The 18,287-nt window shown below is 52.6% G+C and overlaps 8 protein-coding genes across 8 annotated transcripts; 5 read left to right on the top strand and 3 right to left on the bottom strand.

The window, feature by feature from the left end:
- Positions 1–331: 331 nt before the first annotated feature.
- On the bottom strand, positions 332–1,483 carry Z520_07314 (uncharacterized protein; the record flags this gene model as incomplete). The annotated part of the gene is made up of 1 exon (XM_016777813.1): positions 332–1,483. The coding sequence occupies one exon, from the start codon at positions 1,481–1,483 to the stop codon at positions 332–334; it is 1,152 nt and encodes a 383-aa protein (XP_016631323.1).
- Positions 1,484–1,825: 342 nt separating this feature from the next.
- Positions 1,826–3,360, top strand: Z520_07313 (RuvB-like helicase 1; the record flags this gene model as incomplete). Its single annotated transcript, XM_016777812.1, has 4 exons — positions 1,826–1,969; positions 2,021–2,240; positions 2,296–2,843; positions 2,899–3,360. The coding sequence occupies 4 exons, from the start codon at positions 1,826–1,828 to the stop codon at positions 3,358–3,360; spliced, it is 1,374 nt and encodes a 457-aa protein (XP_016631322.1).
- Positions 3,361–5,662: 2,302 nt separating this feature from the next.
- Positions 5,663–7,791, top strand: Z520_07312 (uncharacterized protein; the record flags this gene model as incomplete). Its single annotated transcript, XM_016777811.1, has 2 exons — positions 5,663–7,204; positions 7,252–7,791. The coding sequence occupies 2 exons, from the start codon at positions 5,663–5,665 to the stop codon at positions 7,789–7,791; spliced, it is 2,082 nt and encodes a 693-aa protein (XP_016631321.1).
- Positions 7,792–9,120: 1,329 nt separating this feature from the next.
- Positions 9,121–10,411, top strand: Z520_07311 (uncharacterized protein; the record flags this gene model as incomplete). Its single annotated transcript, XM_016777810.1, has 2 exons — positions 9,121–9,392; positions 9,655–10,411. The coding sequence occupies 2 exons, from the start codon at positions 9,121–9,123 to the stop codon at positions 10,409–10,411; spliced, it is 1,029 nt and encodes a 342-aa protein (XP_016631320.1).
- Positions 10,412–10,624: 213 nt separating this feature from the next.
- Positions 10,625–13,717, bottom strand: Z520_07310 (uncharacterized protein; the record flags this gene model as incomplete). Its single annotated transcript, XM_016777809.1, has 1 exon — positions 10,625–13,717. One exon carries the CDS (start codon positions 13,715–13,717, stop codon positions 10,625–10,627), a length of 3,093 nt encoding a protein of 1,030 aa, XP_016631319.1.
- Positions 13,718–13,928: 211 nt separating this feature from the next.
- Positions 13,929–15,161, top strand: Z520_07309 (cytoplasmic tRNA 2-thiolation protein 1; the record flags this gene model as incomplete). Its single annotated transcript, XM_016777808.1, has 1 exon — positions 13,929–15,161. One exon carries the CDS (start codon positions 13,929–13,931, stop codon positions 15,159–15,161), a length of 1,233 nt encoding a protein of 410 aa, XP_016631318.1.
- Positions 15,162–15,164: 3 nt separating this feature from the next.
- On the bottom strand, positions 15,165–16,697 carry Z520_07308 (uncharacterized protein; the record flags this gene model as incomplete). Its single annotated transcript, XM_016777807.1, has 1 exon — positions 15,165–16,697. The coding sequence occupies one exon, from the start codon at positions 16,695–16,697 to the stop codon at positions 15,165–15,167; it is 1,533 nt and encodes a 510-aa protein (XP_016631317.1).
- Positions 16,698–17,334: 637 nt separating this feature from the next.
- Positions 17,335–18,178, top strand: Z520_07307 (uncharacterized protein; the record flags this gene model as incomplete). Its single annotated transcript, XM_016777806.1, has 3 exons — positions 17,335–17,514; positions 17,570–18,000; positions 18,091–18,178. 3 exons carry the CDS (start codon positions 17,335–17,337, stop codon positions 18,176–18,178), a joined length of 699 nt encoding a protein of 232 aa, XP_016631316.1.
- Positions 18,179–18,287: the final 109 nt, after the last annotated feature.

Genomic DNA, 18,287 nt, shown 5'->3' with positions numbered 1-18,287 from the left:
CCTGCGTCGGGTGTACAAAAAAGTCCACTCCACAATGACCTGATCCGTGCTCAGCCACCTCATAATACGTTGCTGCGTTCAGGCGTATCACGCTGGTGACGCTGTATGATATGATTGATCCCGGCATCTTAGCCTTCAGGTCGATGGCTTCTTGTCTTATTTTTCGACCTGATTGCTTTTAACCCACTCAAGAATCGAGGCTGGACTCGGAAGCGCTGTCCTTTATCCTTGATAGAGTCGAACTGTAGGCTAGTCCTGTACCAGTCAGACTTCGCCATTGATCTTCTATATCTCCTGTGGTCAGGACTTCGCAATTCCACCTGTCTCCTCCTCATCTTTCATGTTCCGAGTTCGTCTTCGACTGCTGAGGCTCTGGTATTGCCGTCTCTTTCCTTGCCGCGTTGTTGTGAAGTCCATTTGGTGGAATATAGTCTTCCAGAGACTTTCCTTCGAGGTCCTGAGACTCCGTCTTCGCTGTGATCTCCTGCGCATGGCTCTCAACGTCCCCTGAGTTGTTTCCCTCAATTGCCATTGCCACTACCTTGGGATCGCCCCCAGCGACCATGCTGTCAGCATCAAAGGGTGTAAGTTCAGTTGAAACTTCCTGCACGTCGTCTCTGACAGACTTCCTGAAAGTTCTCACATGTCTGTACTTTTCCTCCACAATATCCGGCTCTTCCAAGTACTCTGGCAGGCCCATCGAGAGCGGACTGCTCCGATTGAGCGTCTCAAGCTTCGGAATCTCATAAGTCTCCTTCTCCCCACTCTCGATCCAATTCCTCTTCACATGCTTCTCAAATCGGTCAGCTGCCTCCCGTAGGTCACTCCAGGCCGCCTCTTGCTGCTCGATCATTTTGGCTCGGACATTCTCATCGTTCCACGCGTCCTCGAATGATCCTGATAACGAGTAATGTGTGGGCAGGTTGTATTTCTTCAATTGTTTGGCATGCTCTGCCCGATATTTGGGAGATGTCATGACAAGCCATCGAAGCTTCCAGCCCAACATGCCCAACTCCTTTATTCGGGCGGGCTTCATCCCAGTGACATATTGATCTATACCACCACATTTGCTGATAGTCCTCATGACTCGGGCCGTGATGGGTATCTTGAGGTCTCTGTTCAAAGCTTCACTCCTCACAGTCTCGATGCGGACATTAGGGAACCAATGCCTCAAAGACTTTCCCTTATTTCTGCCCTTGGAGATCTTGCTTCCAGATTGCACCGTAGCGCCGCCATAGAGACCGAAATTTGCTTCAGGAAAATGCTTGTTCTCGCCGTAAGGGTAGGGCGGCATCAAGGGGTCTGTGTGTCGCAGACGGTAGATGTCCAGCATGGTGTGGTTCCTGTCTTCGACCTTAAAGGTGAATCTAGGCTTGAAGTATGGGTTTGAATGTTTGACCGGGTGCCTGTACGAAAAATATTGGAGCGTGGTAGGACTGCGGAGCACCTCCGGGAGCTTCGTGATGGTGGTCGGAGCTGCCATCGTGGAAAGCGATATTACCGTATCGACACAAAAGGAGGGACTAAAGCAGGGAGAGTCAGGCAGTCGAGAAGGAGGAGCAGGGGAAGCACCCGCGTGTGGTTGTCCGCGCAGGGTGAAGGCGGTGGCTGTTGCTGGGTGTATTGAGTAAGAAAATAAAAGCACAATTGAGACGTATGAACCTTGACAAGTTTTAGCGTGCAATTCACAACTTCTAAGAACCATGACCGCGACAGCCACAATTTGACCACCCAAACTCATTTGCGACCTCCTTCCCACCTTCTGCGGCATCACGCGACAAAGTCCCTGTCCCTCCTAGCCGGCCTTTCAAGAACTTAAGCGATCATGGTTAACATCAGCGAAGTCAAGGGCAATGCGCGCGAAAATAGAACTGCGGCGCATACACATATCAAGGGATTGGGCTTGCGATCAGACGGCACCGCTGAACCCTCTGGCAATGGATTCGTCGGGCAGGCTGCTGCCCGTGAGGTACATTCTCCATCTGCAGCGAATACATTTTCCTCTTCTGACGACGAACAGGCCTGCGGAGTCGTGGTAGACCTGATCAAAGCCAAAAAGATGTCCGGCAGAGCAGTACTATTAGCGGGAGGACCTGGCACTGGTAAGACAGCTTTGGCACTGGCAGTATCGCAAGAGCTGGGAACGAAAGTGCCATTTTGTCCAATCGTCGGCAGCGAAGTCTATTCTTCAGAGGTGAAGAAGACAGAAGCCTTGATGGAGAATTTCCGAAGAGCAATCGGTAAGCTGAAACTGCTCATGCATGAACTCGAATGCTCATTTATCGCCCACAACAGGACTTCGTGTGCGCGAAACGAAAGAAGTTTACGAAGGCGAAGTGACCGAACTCCTCCCTGAAGAAGCAGAGAACCCTCTCGGCGGCTTTGGCCGCACCATCTCCCACCTGATCATCACCTTGAAGTCAGCCAGAGGCACGAAGAAGCTCCGCCTCGACCCCAGCATATATGAAGCCATTCAAAAGGAGCGAGTGACGGTTGGCGATGTGATATACATAGAAGCCAACACCGGTGCGTGCAAGCGAGTGGGTCGCTCAGACGCCTACGCGACCGAATTCGACCTCGAGGCAGAAGAATACGTGCCCGTTCCGAAGGGAGAAGTCCATAAAAAGAAAGAGGTTGTGCAAGACGTGACGTTGCATGATTTGGATATCGCCAATGCAAGACCTCAGGGCGGCCAGGATGTTATGAGCATGATGGGCCAACTGATGAAGCCAAAAAAGACCGAGATCACAGACAAATTGCGTGCCGAGATCAACAAGGTGGTGAGCAGATATATTGATCAAGGCGTGGCGGAGCTGGTTCCTGGTGTCCTCTTTATTGACGAGGTGAGTATATGGACGTTCACCATATTGCGGAATTGTTTTAACCGGGCATTGCCAGGTCCACATGCTCGACATTGAATGCTTCACCTATCTCAACCGCGCCCTCGAATCCCCCATCTCCCCGATCGTCATTCTCGCTTCAAACCGGGGTAACACCCTCATTCGTGGCACGCAGGATATCACAGCTGCTCACGGCATCCCTCCAGACCTACTCGCCCGCTTGCTCATCATCCCTACACATCCATACAACGCCTCCGAAGTCCAGACAATCATTCGGCTACGCGCAAAGACCGAGGGTCTTGCACTATCTGAACCTGCGCTGGAGAAGGTTGCGCAACATGGCACGAACGTCAGTTTACGATACGCGTTACAATTATTGACGCCCAGCAGCATTCTTGCCAAGGTCAACGGAAGGACGGAGATAGGTGTCGAGGATGTAGCGGAGTGCGAAGACCTATTCATCGATGCGAGGAGAAGCGCCAAAGTTGTAGAGCAAGCAGGGACTTCGTTCATCAGCTGAGGGCATTGAAAAACCAAGGAATGGACAAAGCTGCTTTTCGTGCCCCTCAACAGTCAGAGTGAAGCCGTTGGCATGCAGAGAAAGAGGCCCAAGAGTCAAAGACCAACAAATGGCAGTGTGGCAGATACTGCTCTCGACTATGATGTTAAATGTCCAGCTGAGGAAACTAAAGAAGCGGCTTCAGGACGTCCAAGAACACCGCGTGCGCCAGAGCAATCACGAAGACCCTCTCCCCTTCCAAAGAAGCGCATGTGCTGGGCAAAACCATGCCCAGAAAACCATGAAGGAACGAAAGGGCTGACTGGTGGGTTGTAGGGACAAGCGGACCATGTAAAACAGCCAAAATGTCAACGAGTCTCAGAATTGGTATTTAGAATGAATTATGTATGAAGGACTGTGCAGTCGGCCAGTCTCGAATATTGCAGTATCCGGGCTGCACAACCACAATATGGTCTGGGTAATCCATATTGTCTAGACAACATCTCCTTTCCAACTCTTTGCTCTTCTGCCACTGAGAAGCCTACCACGAAGACACACGGCAGCTACGAGAGGATGTATGCTTGGGATCATCGGAATAGAAGGGGACGGAGAACTACCTGCACAAGATACTGGTCAGCGCTTGAACTCGACAGGTCCATGGAAAATGACAAGCTTCTCAGGTAAAGTTCCAATCAGACATCCAAGGAAGATTTGCCGCTCAACGACACCTGGACTTAAAATAGGTTCATATGCCAGGGCTAGCGTGGAAACTGCGAATGTGGAAAAGGTTTTCATCATAGGAAAAAGAGTGTGCAGACAAAAGGCGATGTGAGGCAGGGCGGGGGTTTCGTAGAGACGTACCTTGCCAGCACCTTGCTACAGGACATGGACTTGCATACACAACTTAACTTCGCCGCCTTCGCGTTCCTGAGCTACCAGTCAGCAACAGAGCACACACAGACAGAGCAATGACAGATGTTGTGGAGGTGAGCTATAGTCAGACATAAAATACTGGCTAGTAACAGACTGTCCAGCGATGACAGTCCGAATGTTTCTTCAAGGGCGACTCAGGATAGAAAGAAGAAGAGTTTTAGGTTGTCATCTTGCAAGCCGGATACCGGGGAGGATAGGGTGTGCTTGGGAGTGTGCTTACCATGTCTTGGAATTGCTCATCAGTCAATATCACCGAGCACCATTTCGTTGGGACATGGAAAGGAGGCGTGCAAAGTTGTTGTGTGCGAGGTTCTTGTAGAGGAACCGCAGGCAAAGAATGGGCAAGAAAAAAGAGCCGAATTTATTTTCTTGAAACAGCGAGCAGCTAGTGCCGGATTGGGTCAAGCGTGGCAGCCCAAGATTGCTTGGCGGATGATTGGGGGAATCAAGTCCACCGGCCCTCAGGCTGGCACGCTGGCAAGTAAATCGGGTCGCTGAGTTTCAACTTGGGCCCCGACGGCCGCTTCTCCCATCACCCACCGAGCCCCCCCCCCCCCCCCCCCCCCCAGCATCTTCCGTGATCTGAAAGTGTCTCTCCCTGCACCCATCTGCCATCTGCACCTGCACACCTGCAGATCCTGAAAGTTGCACCCTGCGACTTGGAACTTGATCTTCAGAGTCTTCAACCGCCCGGGGCTTGAACAGTGTCTGCCATTCAGTCTCAACTGGCGCTCTCACTGTCTTGTCGCTCTTTTCCCTTCTTCATCGCCCTCGACTCTGCTCTTGAAGCCTGCCTCCTAATTTCCGACCGGTTCCCGTCCACTTCTGCCCGGGGGTCATCAGATCACGGGTACCACCGCAGTGTACCAGCCCGATAACATCGCAACCGCAACCCTCACAACGTTCGGATCATCTGCCTCACCTGGCTACTCGCCTTGACTTCTGCTCCGCGACTCACAACAAGATGAAATGATCATGAAGCCTCGGCGCGCTTCCATCACTGCCGCAACCGCCCGATGATTCGATTATCGTCGTTGTCGCGACACTGATCTAGCCCCCGTAAGACGACCCTGGCCCAGCGAAACATCGCCCAGACCAGCATTTTTCGCAATACATCCACGCCGCGTCGACCATCGGCAGGAAAATACCTCGTCCATCGACCCTCTACCTATCCAACTGCATGAAACCTTCAGATCATACAAATGTGACAACAGTTCGCTCCGTGCCGAACAACCACAGCGATCTTTCCGCCAGAAAAAGTGGGGCCAGAGGGATCGGAGGTGGGAAAAAAGAGAAGGACCAGAAACCCAACAGAAGTAATCAGAAATACTTCGTATAACGTCGCGCGGACCTTGCGAATTCGAGTTTTGCTAGGTAATCGTCTTCGAAGATGATGGCCCAAAGCTTCCCGCACCATGCGGGCATCGCCCCAGGTCATCCTGGAATACCTCCGGGCCATCCCATGGGAATGCAACATCCTGGCGCTGGCCACATGGGAGGTCAACCTGGACCCGGTATGATGCAGGCCATGCATCCAGGAGTGTCTGCTCCCCAAGTTACCCAGGGACCCATGGTCACTGGGATGCCACCGGGTGCTGGAACTCCTGCTCCAGGCCCCATGCACAACGGTATGGCCATGGCCCATATGAATCCTCAGCAGGCCTTATTTCAGCAGCATAACCCGCAGATGAATTATGGCCAAGGGATGATGACACCGCAGCAACAGCAGTTCATGGCTCGCCAGCGCATGATGCAGCAGATGTCTCAGGCTCAAGCACAAGGCATGCCCATGGGAATCCCAAATGCGCCCGGCTTCAACCAGGCACAGCTGGCGCAAATGAAGATGGGCATGGCGGGCATGCACCCACAGATGGGGATGAATCCCAACCATCCTCAGATGCAGCAGTTACAGCAACATCAACACAATCAGCAGCAGTTGATGCGAGCTCAACAGGCTCAGGCTCAGGCGCAACAACATGCAGCGCAGATGGCAGCCGCTGCTCAGAACCAAAGGGCGGTAGCTCAACAAATGCAAATGTCACGGTCACAAGAACAGACTACTCAACCTCCACAGTCGCAGCCCACGCCAGCACCCCAAACACAACCTCCTCAGCAACCTCCCCCAACCTCACAACCCCAAGCTCAGCCCGCTCAACCCAAACCTCAACCACCACAGCCGCAACCTGTGAATAACCAACCACAAAACCAACCGGTTAATCAGCCAGTTAAGACTACAGAACCGGAAGAGGAGCCTCGTCTGAAGCAGCAGCAAGAAGTGGCCGCCAACATGATCATGTCTGAATTACCGAAACAGGACATGATTGGTGGTCAATGCATTTTAAAACTGATCGAGTACCAGGACCTTCTCGCACACCCCGAACGGCCAAATGATTTGGACTACTGGGAGGCATTGATTACCAGATTCTTTTCGCCGATCGGGTCATTGAGACAGCAATTTTTCAACAACAAATCCGGGGGCGACAAATCCTTCCAGCTCCAGTTCCCCTCCCTTGCCCGCTACTACCATTCATACTTTGCGAGTGGGGTCAAGCAAATCCTCCTACAGTCTTTTGAACATACCCAAACCAAGACAGCGAACGGCGGCGTCCACATTACTAGCAGCAGTGCGAGTCTGACCTATGTTTTTGGCAACGATATTCGAGTGACAACCAATGGACAGCTGCGTGTGCTTTTTGATGATGTTCAAACCATTGAGCATCTGAATATCAGCTCCACGGGGTGGCAAGAGTACATTCCACGTAACGTGTTGTTACAGCCCATGTCGCCAGAAATGAAGCAGAGCCCCAAAATCACAAATAAGAACCTCAAACGGACACAAGGCAAGGCCAATGTATCAGGAGCAGGGCCAGTGATACCTAGCTCAGGCGTTGGTGAATGGGGTGTTCCCCAGCACATCTCCCAATTCTTAGAGGTATGTAGCTATATGTGATGGCCGCACAACAACTAACACATTTTCAGATTGCTGAGGTCATGACCGCCATGGGTCCACTCATGGAGTATTACCAGCAACATCCTGGAATCTCTCCGAAAGACACGCTGCTGCGAGTGACGCAGGAAAATGCGCAAAACATGGCCCAGGCGAACAACCAGCGATTGAACCAGATGGCGAGGGCCGCCAATGGCCAGGTGATATTTCCCAATCAAATGAACCCTGGCATGAACGGGCCCAACATGATGAACTCGCCTGCAATGGGGCATCTCAACGTTCCTCAAGCTCAAGGCTCACCAATGATGGGAGGTCCAGTGCATACACCGAGTCCAGCCCAGAACCCCACCGCGGGAGGTGTAGCCATGATGCACCAGATGAGTGCTCAGGGATCAAATCTCAGTGGGAGTCAGGGCCCAAGCACAAACACTAGCCCGAACGTTTCCAACAAGAGACGACGCGCAAGTGTGGTCAAGATAGAAGAAGAAAATGCTCAGGGAGAGGTGAATGGAGCCAATAAAGTCAAGCCAAGTCCAAAGCTCGGTGGCAAGCGGCAGAAGGGATCTGCGTGAGCTCCCAGCCACCCTTGGGCTGAAGAGGTCGTCTCCTTGACAGAAAAAGGCTGTTTCGTCACCCTATCGGAGGGTGTAGAAGCTGCCTAGCCTGGACTCTCTACGTCGGTCAAAATCTCCTGACGGCGTGGTGTGGAAATGAATGCTCCTGGGAGATGTTGTCATTGTTTTGTTTTCTACAATTGCATATACCCCCTTGTGTGGGATTGTCTCCAAAGGGGTTCGGTGTCGGTGTTGCGAGTCGGGAACGGAAGGGATTTCTCGGCCTCGTTGCGGTACAGGGCTCCAAATGTGCCGATGAACAGACATGTTGCTGTCTAGACAGGCCGCAACGACTTTTCTTTGGGAAGCTTGCGCCAAAGAGGCTTGCACGCGGAGAAAATGGGCGGCTCGGCAGCTTCGACGCGTTTTTGTATCATTATTTCGACTTTCTGTGTTTGTCACGGGGAAGGGTCTGTTAGCTTCGGCGGAGCTTGCCGACGTTCGATGTTGTGGACATGTAACGCTCATACGCGACACGGGCATACGAGCGTCAAGAGGAGGAAGGCAATGCTGACATGCGGCGGCGGGCTGAACCTGGATGAAGTCGACCGACAAAGATGAGAAAAGGGGGTGCATGTGGATGGACACTGGTACTGGCGCGCAGGGCTCTGCAGGATTCTGGTGATGCGACACAAGCAAGAAGGAGTGGTACAGCGGGTGGGCGTCGGATTGGAAATGGAGGATCGAGGATTATGTCAATCAAGTATCGCCGCTGCTTGCTCATAGAACTGAGATGTGTCTCTACGGAGAAATTCCTACTTTAATGCTTTTCAACGTGTCCTACGAGTTGATTGACTGAATTACCTAGAATGGTAAAGGGAGAGATACAGCCTGGCCTTGTAGAGAGTGGCTGTCCAGGCCGTTTGAGATGAGTAGATGTTCCAATGGATATTCATACACACACATGTACTCCAAACTCTAGTATATATCACTCTGTCAGGGGGATGGGTTTTGCGTGGATGTGTGGAGCAGAAATTGCCTTGGACTATGTAGTCCATTATAGCGGCCGTGGACGGAGTTGGAGAAATAACCCATCATTATGTGATATAATATCGCCAGCCAGAATATAATGGCATACGAAGTTACCCACTCCAGCATCAACCTCCTCCCTTGTAAGTTGTCCTATTGCTCATCAACCTAGCCTATCTGGTCCCGCAAGCAGGACAAATCAGTTCCATCTGCGCCCCCTGGCAAGCTGCCTTTGTCGACGATAAGCAAGCACGATATATAAGCCACATACACACATACATACATATCCACAGGTCTCCCACAGGGTCTGCATACCCCATGGTGTCATCGTCATCCAGACGCCGGAAAGAAGCATACGTCGAGATGGACAGGGAGGAGCACCAAGATTACCACCATGGAGGCCCATCAGAAGATTCCAACACGCCCGACGGCCGTGTCGAAACGGTCCTGATCGGCCTCTCGGGCCCGTCGTCAAGCGGCAAGACGACCCTGGCGAGACTGTTGCGCGAGATCTTCAACCTGGAGAACGACGGGTGGAAGATTAGTTTGTTTATTCTGCATCAGGATGACTTTTATAAGACGGACCAGGAGTACGTGCTGAGGTTCTTATTTTCTCCCCCTTTTATCGCGTTAAGTCCTCTGAGTTTATGGGATGGCGAGGTACGCTCTTTCGACTTCGAAGAAGGCAATCTATCAGTGATTGTCGCTGGTGTTGAAATGCTCGAGCTCATCCCCCGGGTGGGCGGAGGATGTCCCAATCCTCCCCGTTCATTTTGATTCGGTTCCTTAATAACCACTCCTATTCAAACTCTCCCAATTCTCTCTCCCGCTGACTTTCTCAACACAAAAAAGAATCCCGACCGTCACCGTCTCATCCAAGGATTTCGGCGCGCGCGAACTCCAGGACTGGGACTGCATCGACTCCCTGGACCTCGCGCTGTTCGAACACACCCTCACACACATCCGCGACCACGGCGATCTGCCGCCGGACAGCGTGTCGAAGGAGGACCAGAACAGCGTCGGGAACAGCGGGGTTTCTGCCGCGGAGGTGGCTGAGCAAAGAGAGAGAGCCAGGGCAAGGATAGACGAGTTGTTCCGCCGACGAGGAGATGGCGGGGGGACGACAGGGGAAGCATCTTCTCGAACGGGCGGGGAGATACGCATCTACATCGTCGAAGGATTCCTCCTGTACCCTCAGCAGCAGCCGTCGTCCTCTTCAGCCCCGTCTTCCGACTACCCTCACTCCACGGCCGGGATAAACCACCTGCGCCATCTCGTCCACACGCTGCTCCACCCGCTCTTATTCCTCCCCTCGACGCGCACGCAGACCCTCGCCCGCCGCGCCGCCCGCTCCGGCTACGTCACCCTCGAGGGCTTCTGGACCGACCCGCCGGGCTACGTCGAGGATCTCGTCTGGCCCAACTACATGCGCTACCACGGCTGGATGTACAAGGATGGAAACGTCGACGCCGATGTCTTTGACGAGGAGAGCTGTCAGAGGGAAGGCGTGAGCATCTGTCCCGGCGCGGGGTCCTGGAGCATGAAGGAGGTACTTGAATGGGGGGTCCAGAGGGTGGAAGAAGTCGTCCAACAGCGCATGAAGATGTAAGATGTAGATGTAGAGGAGTGAGTCAAGTCGATGTCGATACTAGCATTATAGATAGGGACGAGCGACAATTAGTGTAGCGCGCCTCTTTGAATCATCTATTGTCTAATCAATACGGAGAGGCCCTATCCTGTCCTTTTTGGCTTTTTCATTTTCCAAGCAAAGACCAAGAATGCATTCTTCGACTTTCGGGCGTCAATTCGATCGAGAAGAGTCTCAGTCCCGCACCTTGACCGTATCTCTAGCCTTCTCATGCTCCTTCTCTGTCGGGAATCCTAATCTAGGTGCCTTCTTCTTCTTTCCGCGCTTGTCTCCAAACTGCTCGTCAAACTTCTTAATGTCCCTCAAGCTTGACATATCTTCCGAAATGCTGGCCGAAATCTCGTCCAGTGCCTGATCGAAGTGTTTCTTTGTGAGCGTACGTCGCTCGGGGTGTTGATATGGCTCCTCCCCTTTGTGTTGTTTGGCCAGTTCGTTCTCCTCCTTGACACAGTTCAATGCCGCTGCAACAGCGACATTCTTCAGGTCGGAGCCGGAGTAGAAGGGCGTCTTTTTGGCAAGATCTTGTAAGTCGACATCCTCGCCGAGGTTCTCGTTGCGCAGGTGAATTTTGAGGATCTCCAACCTATCAGGCTCCCTGGGAAGATCGACGAGCAAGCGACGCGGCAACCGGCGAAGGACAGCATCGTCAAGATCCATGGGCCGATTTGTCGCAACCATAATGAATGCGCTGCCCGAGTCGTTGCTCATCCCGTCCCACTCCTTCAGAAACTGGTTGAGGAGCTCGCGATGACTGACCCGCCGACCTTGATTGCTCCTCGCGCTGAACATAGCATCTGCCTCGTCCAGAAAGACAACGCAGGGTGATAGCTTCCTGGCCAGGCTGAAAAGTGCTTTCACATTCTTCTCTCCTTCGCCCACATACATATCATTGATGTCTGCCGCGCTGACCTCGAGCATAGTCGCACCAGATTCTTTGGCGACCGCTTTGGCGGCCAGTGTTTTACCTGTGCCTGGTGGGCCATAAAGAAGGAGACCTGGAATCTTGTCGGAAGCGAGGACACCATATTTGAAAGCTTCGGGTCGAATGAGTGACAAAGTGGTCAATGTTTGAAGGGTATCAATGGTCTCAACTGGCATGTGCACGTCGTTAAAGGTTGTGTTGATGTTCTTTGCCTCAACGATGCCTCCCATCAATCGTTTCTCGTATTTGGAAGCCGACGCACGTATTCTGGCGAGTCGGTCGTCCTTGCTCATATGGCGTTCTGGAACTTCCTTCTTTGCTTCTTTCAACTGCTTCTCCGCCCACCGGATCTTAGTCTTGTCACTGTGGTTCAAATGCGATGTTGCGGCGCTAATGATGGGCTGCGGTTGCTCTGTGGTCGTAGAAGTATCGGTTTCACCGTCCTGATTTGACGAAACGGCTCCTGCGATATAGGTTGCCAGCCGTTGCACATATTGGTGATTCCACACCTGTCCTTCCAAACATGATCTGTCACTGCGGGTGATGCGGTCCGAGAAATCACTCCGCCAGAAACCTGATTCTAAATGAGCAAAGATGGATGGCTTCCAATATCTCAGGGTCTCCCAGAGGTGTCTCATGTTGACCGTGGAAATGCGTTGCTTCCTATCGTGAAGAAGTGCAAGCTTGGATGAAGTGTTCGGCAAAACCGGCGTTAGGACGATATTTTGTGACTTCCCATCTTGTACGCCGCTTTGGGACTCGTTAATAAGTTCCCGGGTAAAAGGTTCTTGATCTTCTCGAGCAGAATCTGTACCGATTAGCAGAACGCATTCGCCCTTGCTTCGTTTCTGAGCCAGTTGCCTGTGAAGGTTGTTCAGAAACGAGCGACCCATGCCAAGGCTCTGGATGGCCTTGAAGTCTCTGACGTGGACAATCGCGCCACCCTTTGGGACACCATTCCGTTCTGCTGCAGCCTCCCGTTGCCGTTCTGAATCGCTAATATGCTCTTTCCCTGACGGCCCCGCCGCGGTTCGCCGATCCGAAAAGCCCTTTAGCAATTTGTATATGAGCCCGGATAGGGCGCCATGCTCGTCCCGTGGCTTTTGAGGATCGGTGAAGTCTGGCCACATTCTCAGCGTACCTCGAGGCGCTTCTGATCGCATCCCATCTCCAAGTTCTGGGATCTGTCCGATTATAGTCTTCAAGATCGCAGTAGGCCTTCCAATGAACATGGGCATTCCTATCCGAGGAGAAGAAGGCGAGGAATCCATGTCGTCCATCATGTCTTCGATATCTCCATCGTCTTCATCCACATCCTGAGCCTCATTCGATGAATTGTGTTCGGAGAGGTCTGGAAACGCGGTTGACAGCACGTCGTAGCTGAGCATACGGCCGGCCTTGGCTGTGCTTTGATTTGTATGGTTTCGATGAATTAGGTCGGCAATGTCTTGAGCATCCACTACCATCAAATCGCAGCCAAGTTGGCGTGCAATATCCTGCACAAGATGGTCAAGTAGTAGATCGCCATCCTTGCCTGCGTATTGCAGGTGAAGATGATCTCGAAAGGACTCGGCGCCATTTTGAGGATTCTGGTTTTGGGACACTTGCATGAGACCTCTTGCAGTCCGCATAACCTCTTCATATTGTTCATCCACGACATAGTACCTTGACAACATCGACGAAGGTCTCGTAGGAGGTAATGTTTCTGCTTGCTCTAATTTGTCCTCTGTCACGGTTGTGTTCCCAAGCGAGTTGTGGATTGAAGGGTCGCTTCCTTTGCCGTCTGAGCCATGTGGAGGCGCACCGCCAGAGTCCGGGGAGGAGCTTTGTTCAAGAGGCTCGCCGGTAAGCAGATCTGCGGCCACCGTTTTGATTCTCGAGGGGGTACTGGGAGCAAGGGAGCCCGACCCGAAGATGGTCACATTGCTGTCCATGAACCATTCCGGAGCTTGATATTCCGTCTCTTCATCCTTGTTCATACGATTCCGCAGTCTTCTTTTCGCGGGCGAGCCGTAGAAGTCTTTCGCTCGAGCATCGTCCGCTGTTTGAACAATGGGATTTTCATGAGGACCGAGTCGATGTTGATGAGTGGGTGTCGGCTCCTCTTCAAGAGGGCCACTGTCTCTTGCTACCTCCACCCGAGTAGCTCCATGGCTATTTGAATCATCACCGACTCCGCGGCTACCAAGTGAGCCAATACTAGTCGACGGTTTCTGAGAAGTCCGAAGACGAGGCGCTGTGCTGAAGGGGCGGCGGGAGTTGCGCGATTGTTGCCGGGCGCAATGTCGACAACTGGAACAAATGATCTGCGAGAACCGTAGTTCCGCTTGGAGAGTTGAATGCATTCGAGCGAGTGACGAGGAGGGTGTACCACGCAGAGAAAGGAGAAACGCATATTGAAAACATTGAAATTATGGCGACAGGTCGGGACGAAACTAATACCCCGCCGTATAAGCATATAGGGCCCTTTTGCTCCGCCGGATCTTTTTAGTTCACAATTTTTGACCTCGAAGAGAATTAGGGAGGCTTGCCTCAGTTCTCCTGGAGAGTGAAAAGATGGCACCGACGATATGCGAGATCTGCAGAGAATCGCGGGCAGCAGTGATCCGCCCGAAGAACTCGCAGAAGATCTGCAAACAATGCTTTCTGTCCGTATTCGAGGCCGAGATTCACGACACCATCGTGAGTAACAAACTGTTCCACCGCGGAGAACGTGTTGCCATCGGCGCATCTGGCGGCAAGGACTCGACGGTTCTCGCTTCGGTCTTGAAGACCCTGAACGAACGTCACGACTACGGCCTAGATCTTGTGCTCTTGTCCATCGACGAAGGGATCAAGGGTTATCGAGACGACAGCCTTGAGACGGTGAAGCGGAATGCCGTACAGTACGAAATGCCCCTCGAAATTGTCGGATACGATCAGCTCTATGGGTGGACAATGGACCAGGTCGTCGCCCAGGTAGGCAAGAAAGGCAATTGCACCTACTGCGGTGTATTTCGCAGACAGGCGTTGGATCGAGGGGCTGCAAAGTTGGGCATCAAACACGTCGTGACTGGTCACAATGCTGACGATGTTGCTGAAACCGTCATGATGAACCTGCTTCGTGGCGATCTCCCCCGACTTGCCAGAGCGACTTCTATCATGACCTCCAGTTCTGCGAGCGAGATCAAGAGGAGTAAGCCACTAAAGTATGCGTACGAGAAGGAAATCGTTCTCTATGCTTACCACAAGAAATTGGATTACTTCAGCACAGAGTGCATTTACTCGCCAGAGGCGTTTAGAGGGAGCGCTAGAACGTTGATTAAAGATTTGGAAAAGATTCGACCCAGCAGCATATTGGACATTGTGAGGAGTGGAGAGGATATGGCCACGCTTGTGCCCCCTGAGTTAGCCAGTTCGACATCTTGTGGCGCAGAAGGTGATGAACAGACAAATGGTTGTGGCGGGCAGAACCAGACCAGCGACTCCATGGTCCGATTGGAGAAGGATCTGACCGCCAACGAAGCCGCGGCCGAACGCGAAACAGAAATCCGGGCGCCTCAGTTAGCGGTGCAAACGAGCATTCATGACAAGAAGCGTCGAGGACGCCGGAAAGTGGTCAAACAGGTCATGGGCCAATGTGAGAGATGTGGTTATCTATCCAGTCAAAAAGTCTGCAAGGCTTGTTCTCTGCTGGAAGGGCTCAACAAGAGCCGGCCGCGCACTGCCATTGAGGTGGGAATTGAAGAAGAAGAGGGAAGTACGACGTTGATGAGGCAGACTGCCGGGCTGGCCATCTCTGCTGGCTGAGCTTCAGGAGGTTTTTCGGCGCGAGGCGATGCCTTTGTCGATCGCTGCTGCCATTCTCGACCATGCCCTTTCGACCAGCAAAAACGCTATCTGCACGAGGAGAATGACTAGCCTCAGCAAATAATTCTTCATTGTCAGAGTGGGCTTCTTCGCTTTGGACGAAGTCGGATCGATGAACTCAAAGGGCACCTTTGCCCCCAGATGGCTGATAGCGACCGACAACCCACTACTACAGCCATCTTCATGGAAGCCGTATCTGGTCCATGCTCCGCAGTAGCTGATGTTGTTGGTATTTTGAATCTTGGACAACAGCTTCCGTGACTTGATCGCGGCAGCATTGTACTGGGGATGGGAATACTCCCAGATACCCTGCGCCAGTCGAGGATCAGGCATGTTCAACGGGTTTAGGGTGACCAAAACGGGTCCCAACTGGCTCGGTGGTATTTCTTGGAGTGCATTCATCCAATAGGTCAGACATCCTTTGGAGATGTGCTTGCGCCTGCTAGGCGGGAATGAGGACTCGGTGATATAATTCAAGGACGACCATGCCTGTCGTCGCTTAGGCATCAAAGAGAGATCCGAGTGCAGCACGGCAACAATTCTACTGCTGCGAAAACCCCTCAAAATGTCGGATTCCTCTCTGGTTGTTAGCGGTTGCAACATCACCAGAGCTTGATCTGCCTGCGTCGCGACGATCACATGGTCGAATTCATGGTCTTTTCCATTTGCATTCAACACGACAATACCTTTGTCACCTGGCGTCAGCGAGGTGACTTTGGATTCGAGATGGATTCTGTCGGCGGGGAAATCTTGCACCACTGCTTCGATATATCGCCCAGCTCCGCCAGGAATGGTCCACCAATCCGAGAATTTCGCAGCGATATTCAGCATGTGTCGGTTGTACATGAATCTAACAACTGTGATGGCCGGGAGCCCCAGGGAATACTCATCAGGGCTCGTACCCCAGATGGCGGCCGTCATCGGAATGAGATAATTATCACGGAATTCCTTGGAGTAGTTTTCGCGGTCGAGATATTCACCGATAGTTTCTTGGGACCGGTGTTGGATCTTTTGCTGGATTTCCTGAGCGGTGGTGTCATCCCCACTGTCGACGTTTTCGAGAAGGTCAAGTGCAAACTCTTTGAATCGGATGACTTCAAAAATCAACCTCCACATTCCAGGGCTGAAGATATTCCTCCGTTGGGCAAAGATGGAGGACCACGACGTCCACGCCCACTCGAACGCCCCTTGATCGCACGAGACGCCAAAGCTCAGGTCTGTCTTCTTCAACGGAATACCTAATTCTTGGAGGAATCGGATAAAGTTGGGGGAGGTAGCAGCGTTGATGACAATCAAACCGGTATCGACTTCGACCTTCTGGCGATTGGGTCCTTCGTAGGAAATGGAGTTCGTGTGCCCGCCTAGTCGCGATGCTGCCTCAAATAGATGGATTTCATGGCCAGTGCTGGTATTGAGCGCCCATAAAGCGCCGAGGCCTGAGCAGCCACTGCCCACGATAGCAACACGCTTTCTCATGGCTGGAAGACGCAAGAAGTCCCAGCTCACGACCGTTCAGTGAGATCTCGGCGTGTGGTCCGACTCCGAGTCGCTCGCATAGCTAATGGTTTAGCCGTCTCACCTTCGAGCCAATTCTTGGACATAGAGGCTCAACTCACGGGAAACTGATGAGTCCATGATTTCGAGGTCTCTAAGATCAATGACCGCCACTTATAGAAGGGTTCTGGTCTTAACCTTCTCATCAAAGTCAAATCAAAGCTGTGGCCGAGGATACCAGCTGCGTTGCGGGAATCCGAGGGACAAAAGCGGCGTCGGAGATTTCCGAAACGGGACCGGCTTGCGACCGTCTCGCCTCGCCTCGCCTCGCCTCTGCCGACGTCAATTGCGAACACATTTCCCAGCACTACGTCCTCCAACTACATCACATGGTCTGATATCGCAGGCACAATTGTACCATCCTTTTAACCTCGCACATTAAAGACTAAACCACTATTGTCGCGCTTGTGAACGGCCGTCTCTCACAGATAGATCGTCTCCTTCCCCAGCCCCTCCCTTCCAACCCGTCCTCTTTGGCGACGACCAGTGACTAGGCGCCACTGAATTACGCCCCTGCTACCGAACCACATTCCGAACACGTCAACGAGATTTGGCGACAATGGCCAACCCACTCGACACCGACGCGGGCTCTGAGCTCTTCAGCACCTACGAAGCCGAGCTGAGGCTGGTCCAGGCAGACGTGAACCAGAAACTGGACCAGATTCCCGAACTCCAGGGGGAGGAGAGGAAAGCTGCAATCCGGGGCGCGGAAAGGGCTATTGACGAGGCCAAAGAGTTGGTAGGTGTCGCGAAACACAAAAGGAGAAGACTCGTCTCTGACTTGGTGGGAATAGCTCGACCAGATGAACCTGGAGAAATCCAACATCCCGACCTCGCAACGGAGTAAAGTGAACTCCCGCTTCCGCAACCACCAGTCCGACATCGACTCCCTGCAGCGGAAACTGAAATCGCTCGCCGACTCGGACCGCAAACAGCTCTTCGGCGACAGGTACACGGATGACCCCGAAGCCGGTGGTGGTGGTCCCAGAGACGCGCAGCTCGAACAGCGCCAGCAGCTCCTGTCCGGCACCGAGCGACTGGGGCGCAGTTCCGACCGGTTAAGAGAGTCGCAGCGGATAGCGCTGGAGACGGAACAGATTGGCGCATCGACGCTGGCGGATCTCCATCAACAGCGGAATGTGATTGAAAACACGCATCGGAATCTGTTGCAGAGTGAAGGTTACGTGGATCGGAGCGTCAAGACCCTGAGAGGCATGGCGCGCAGGTAAGAATCTATTCCCCCTTCTTGAAATCCACAAATTGCATCTTGGGCGAAGCTGACACGTCTGCTCTTTCGATTTTGGTGAAAAAACAGAATGGCTACGAATCGCGTGATTACCATCGCCATTATTACTGTGCTTGTGCTGCTCATTATCGGTGTAATATACAGCAAGTTCAAGTGAGCGGTTTCATATGTGGATGAGGTCGACCCAGGATGATCGACTGTTGATGGTTCTTTTTCCTCACCACCATACATATGAATTTGATGTTTTAAAAGGCCTTTCAGAAGGT

This window comes from Fonsecaea multimorphosa, assembly GCF_000836435.1.
Source record: "Fonsecaea multimorphosa CBS 102226 unplaced genomic scaffold supercont1.14, whole genome shotgun sequence".
Classification (NCBI taxonomy): Eukaryota; Fungi; Ascomycota; class Eurotiomycetes; order Chaetothyriales; family Herpotrichiellaceae; genus Fonsecaea; species Fonsecaea multimorphosa.
The sequence above is the reverse complement of the archived record's forward strand: the minus strand, read 5'-3'. Positions and strand labels throughout refer to the sequence as shown.